The sequence below is a fragment of the Wasmannia auropunctata genome, unplaced genomic scaffold, assembly GCF_000956235.1.
Source record: "Wasmannia auropunctata unplaced genomic scaffold, wasmannia.A_1.0 LD336106.1, whole genome shotgun sequence".
In the NCBI taxonomy this organism is placed as follows: Eukaryota; Metazoa; Arthropoda; class Insecta; order Hymenoptera; family Formicidae; genus Wasmannia; species Wasmannia auropunctata.
This window is the reverse complement of record NW_012026784.1, coordinates 2,916,257-2,921,890: the sequence shown is the minus strand read 5'-3', so window position 1 is coordinate 2,921,890 and position 5,634 is coordinate 2,916,257. Positions and strand designations below refer to the sequence as shown.

General features: G+C 26.5%; 1 protein-coding gene across 1 annotated transcript in view; it reads right to left on the bottom strand.

The window, feature by feature from the left end:
• LOC105456595 overlaps window positions 1-5,634 on the bottom strand; it is a 36,264-nt gene that overhangs the window by 1,669 nt on the left and 28,961 nt on the right. The window contains exon 5 of the mRNA XM_011700770.1: window positions 988-1,339. Within this exon, the coding sequence (XP_011699072.1) occupies window positions 988-1,339 (352 nt within the window). The remainder of the gene's footprint in view (window positions 1-987; window positions 1,340-5,634) is intronic.

The window sequence follows — 5,634 nt, the reverse complement described above, 5'->3', positions numbered from 1 at the left end:
AGGATGTCCCAAAATCCGCGGATTTCCTTTCAAGTGCGGATTCTTTAAAATATTCTAAGACAAAAATCCTAATACGAAAATGTCGAGACTATAATAGTTTTTAAATTAATAGCGATTAAAGTTGGCTAATCACAGAGCTGATATTTTGCGCGCTCAAGCACGATGATATGACAAGTGATAGAGATGCTACAAGGATCCTCTTAATAACGCCGAGATTATCATACAAATATGCAATAATATTTGTGCTAAAAAATTATTTTTTTTTATACAAAACCTATTTGTAAATTAAATAATCAATTAATATCGCAACATATGAAAAAATATTAATACAATTACGAGATATTACAATTTATGTCAAAATGAATTCATAACTATGTTCATTTATCTCGTATGGTAAATATTTTTGTAATAGGTAAACCACTTTTAACAAAGAATTAAAGAGAATTGAAAAGAATTGAATATGTTAATACAGTAAGACTGAAATGAAACATTACATTTCTATTACAAAAATATTCACCATACGAGATTAGTGAATGAACATAGTTATGAATTCATTTTGACAGTTGACACATATCGAAACATCTCGTATTTATATTGATATTTTTTTCATTTATTGCAATATTAATTGATTATTTAATGTACAAATAGGTTTCATATAAAAGAAAAAATAATTTCTTAGCACAAATATTATTGCATATTTGTATGATAATCTCGGCGTTAAGAGAGTCTCGTAGCACCTCTATCACTTGTCATATCATCGTGCCTGAGCAAAATGTCAGCTCTGTGATTTGAAAACTTTAATCGCTATTAATTTAAAAACTATTATAATCTCGACATTTTCGTATTAGGATTTTCGTCTTAGTATATTTTAAAGAATCCGCACTTAAAAAGAAATCCGCGGATTTTGGGACACCCTGTATATACACACAGAAAATAAGAAAAATTAAAAATTAACAAAATAAGATATCAAGAAATTTATATAATAACCTGGTTTAATGTCTTCAAGGCAGACAGTGATAAGTCAGTCAATGATTTGATTTCAGGTTCAGTATTTGCTATCCTTGACATACCATTACACAATTGCGTCATTTCTTGCTGCTGTATTTTCGCATCCATTATTTCTGAATTACAATTTTTCTTGCACAAATCAACAGTCATATTCATTTTTGACGAATTCGAAGATACCAAAATGTCCAAATTACTATTTCTTTCACATTTTTTTGTATTTGACTGTTCCGTTGTGATATGTTGTGATACGTTATTAGAGTCATAAGATAAATTTTGTTTACGAATAGGATCGTAGATGCTTTGAATTTTTGTCACGCTATTATTTGTTTTGCTGCAAAAATATTAAATAATAATTTTTCTTTTTATTTACAATTTTTGGAAAATTTAAAAATATACGACTTAAAACCTAAACTGTTGATGCGCCTTAGAATTTGACCAATTCAGCTAATAAGATTTAATAATGTAAGTTTCTAAACTAATCGGATCGCGTAAAGACACTCGTTTGTTTTACTATGTGTAGTAAGGTGTGTGTCTCTTGGCATGAGATAATACTGTGTCTCTTGACACATTCACAGTGTTAAATTATTTTGTCTATTAAATTAATTATTTTAATAAAAAATACTTTGACAAAAGTTCTTTAATTTTTAAGTAGATACGTAATAATATTTATATGATTTTAAATAACTTTGTCATGGAAACATAAAAGTCGCTTTGAATTTTATCCTCATATTTATTTGCATATTCTTCTCTACATAATATCGAAATGTCTTTAAATCAACCTTTTTTCATGAAAAAATTCTCAAGTTATTAACAATAGAAATTATAATATCGTTAAAATATTGCAATATCCAATGCCTGAATTCTGAGTATGTCATATGGAAACTAGGTCAAATTTATTTCTCATTCATTTATTCATTTGTGTGTGCAAAAATTTAGACTTGCAAGAACAATTTATTTCAAGTTTTTATATAAAAAAAATTTTTTTGCAAAGCCTAAACACATTGTGCCAATTAATGCGTACTACTAATATATTTTCCGTATCGCTTTTTGATGTATTATTCCGTCTTTCAACATGTGCAATTATTCTTAATGTTTAATCGTCAACAAATTGTCTAAATGACAAACCGTAAGAGAGTCTAAAATTTCTTATTTATTAAAAATCCTTTATCTACTTTTAACTTATATAAACTAAGAAACTCGTTTATGAGTAAAACAGATCGGCTGTATAAGAATATACTTAAAGAAAAACAGCTGTGTACTGGTTCGTATTTAAAGATAAATTAGAAAAGAAATAAGGTAATAAATGAGCAATCAAAAGATGTTCGAAAATATATAAAATTATATCATTTAATTTAGCAACATTAAAGTGGGACTATTCAACTCGCTTTCGGTCTGATTATCTTTGATTTTTTAAAAAAAAGTTAATAACAATGAATTCAAACAACACAATTCTATTTAAAATATTAGACTAAACACTATGAATTCTCTCTTATTAAGATACGAACCTAGTTTTTAGGACATTGAAAAAAGATAATTTTCGCGAATTCTTTTAAAGAAAAGAAATATAAAGTTGATTTTTCCTATACTTTAAGGACTTTATTACATATTTATAACTACACACTAAATTTTTTAATTAAAAAAATTCAAGATAACGTCGTAATTAATCAGAATTGAAACTACTGAAGTTACAAAATAACGGGAAAGCTGGTAATTTTTGTCTGAAAAAACCAAGAAATATTTTTAATTTTCATATAATTTTATAATCGATGAATTAAAAATATTTGTAAAAAATTAATTTAAACAATTTGTAATGCATAAAGTATTTTTTTTTTCAAAAATGTTACTTTTTCTTTAAAGTCCTAAAAGTTTTACAATTATATATTTTATTATTTCTTTTAGTTTATCGACTATACAATTATATGAAAATTAAAAACATTTTTGGTTTTTTGTCAGACAAAAATTATCATTTTTCCCGTCATTTCGTAACTCTAGTGGCAAGATATTTCAATCACTGATTAATTATAACATCATTATCTTCACTATTTTTTAATTAAAAAATTTATTGTATAGTAAAAATATGTATTAAAATATTTCTAAAGTTTCGGAAAAATTGCTCTTACTTCTCTTCATTAAAAAAAATTCGCAAAAATCAGCTTTTTTCAGCGTCTTAAACTAGATTTTCCCTTAAAAACATTACATGTTTTCCGATTAAAGTAATGTTATTAGGGGATGCAATTCATTTTTGCCGTTTTTTTCTTGAAAAACGCATTTATTTCAATAAGAATATAAATTAATATCTTAATCAAAATATTTTTTGTTTCCTATTACTTTTTCCCATCTTTTTGCAAAAGTTGGATTTCACGATAAAACAAGCTGTCTTTTGAAATAAGCCATGTACCACCCATTTTTTTGTTTGTTCGTAATTGGAAAAATGTGTATTAGCAAGCGCGTGTTGCATCGATCGGAAAGGATGGTAATCAGAATGCTCGAATGACAAGTTCTCCAGCACCCAGCCTATTCTTTAGACTTGCCCCCATCGGATTATCATCCTTTTCGATCGATGCAATACGCGCTCGCTGATATACATTTTTCCAATTACGAACAAATAGAAAAATGGGTGGATACATGACTTGTTTCAAAAGACAGCTTTATCGTCGCGAAATCCAACTTTTGCCAGAAAGATAGAAAAAAGTAATAGAAAACGATAAAAAATATTTTGACTAAGGTATTAATTCATATCCTTATTAAAATAAATGCGTTTTCTGTACAATAAACGTACGCTATATATAGAGAAATATGTAGAATCTTAATTACGAGAAAACTTTTCTCTATTTGGCTTTCTTATATAGTAATAGATAGAAAAGCTACATAAGCTTGAGAATAATTATTTTAGATAATATATCTGTACCGAATAATAAAATCTGTATCCTCTTAATTAGTTTCTCGAGTGTTCTTGTAATGTCTTTTATCATTTCTTGACTCGAGACTCTCAAGTGAATAATGTTCACATTAAACTCAATGAACCAGTTGAATGTTCACTTTTTGCCCTGATACTGGGTCTCTTGAGCAGTTCTAATTAAGTCTGAAACCCTTGGCGATCCCAATTTAAATACATTTTGTTAAAATCAATTTGTGAAACAAGTTAAAACACGATCAAAGTCCTAAAAGCCATATAATCAAAAGTGACGTCTGTTGGTTTTAGGATATTTAGGAGCTGTTTTCTCCGAAATAGTGAGTCGCTCCAAGCTAAAATTTTTTTGGCTTTTTTGTTGGCTTTAGATTGATAAGATTTTTCATTTGATACCATTTTCAAACCGGATTTTGATGTAACAAATTTGAAAATAATGATCTATTATTCCATGACATAAGCTTTTAAGCTAACTTTGTATGCCCAAGGGACATTCATAATAATAAATGTTATTATCTAACACCTGTTTCAACTGTTATCAAAAGCATTTTTCGATAAAATAATATGATTAAAATCATTCAGCAACAACAATTAATGCTAAATCATGTCTTGCCTAATATATTTAAAATATTTAATAATAACTATAATATTTATCTGTAAATTCTAAATACGTTTTTAATTATTTAAACTGCGCACCGATTACTGTCAAACTTTCAACGCACTCATAAACTAATACTGGAATCATTAAGATCAGAAATTAAATTAATTTTCAATTTAAAGAGGTTTTCCAGCTTAAAAAAAGTGAAGAGGAGTTATATGACTTGTCCTGCTTTTTAACATAGAAAAGAAAATCATTGCCATCTTACCATCTTATAAAAAATAAATATTTATGTAGAAAAATTTGTACAAAATTATTTGTAATAATAATTTAAATGTAATATTAATATTAATAATTCTAATGAAAACGTGACATTTAATTTGTTTAATAGTTGGTAATACTTAGAAAGCCGAAACTGATAATCAAAAGTGCCGAAATGCCATAGAAAAAAAATATAATATAAAGATCAGTTTACCGATAAAAAATTAAGGAAAAAAATACATCAGTGTACTTTTGATAAAAACGATAAAAAAAAGAAAAGGTAAAAAAAATGATAAGTATAAATTTATTTCTTGTCAAAGGATGTTGATTAATTGACTTAGAAATTATATGTCATGCCATATGAATTATCGACGTTGATTTCACTAGTGTAATGTCATTATCTAAATAGATTTGAATAATTCATGAACATTTTAATTTTATACGAAAATAATACAGTAAAAATTCATTTTCTTAATTCCAAAATATTCTTTAAACTTTATTCTTATATGGATATAACTTTATATGGATATAACTTTTCCATTTTCTTATATTTTGTTTACAAAAAATTATTTAAAACTCTTTCTCGTAAAGATTTAAGCTGTTTTAAAAAATTATTTAAAGAAAATTATATGGTTAAAAGTTTTGAAAAAATTCAGAAATGTCTAAATATTTAAGAGAATGCTGAAAGGTCGGCCAAATTTGTACAAGGTCGATAAAGCAGACTCTTCAGTGTCAGTGGTATCTCTAAATGAACTTTTTACAAAATCTTCTGGTTTCACTCAAACACGTGTGGAATGTCCTTATCTAACTTATTGAAGTGCCATCTCTTAGAAAATAGATCGGAAGAGCACACGTCTGA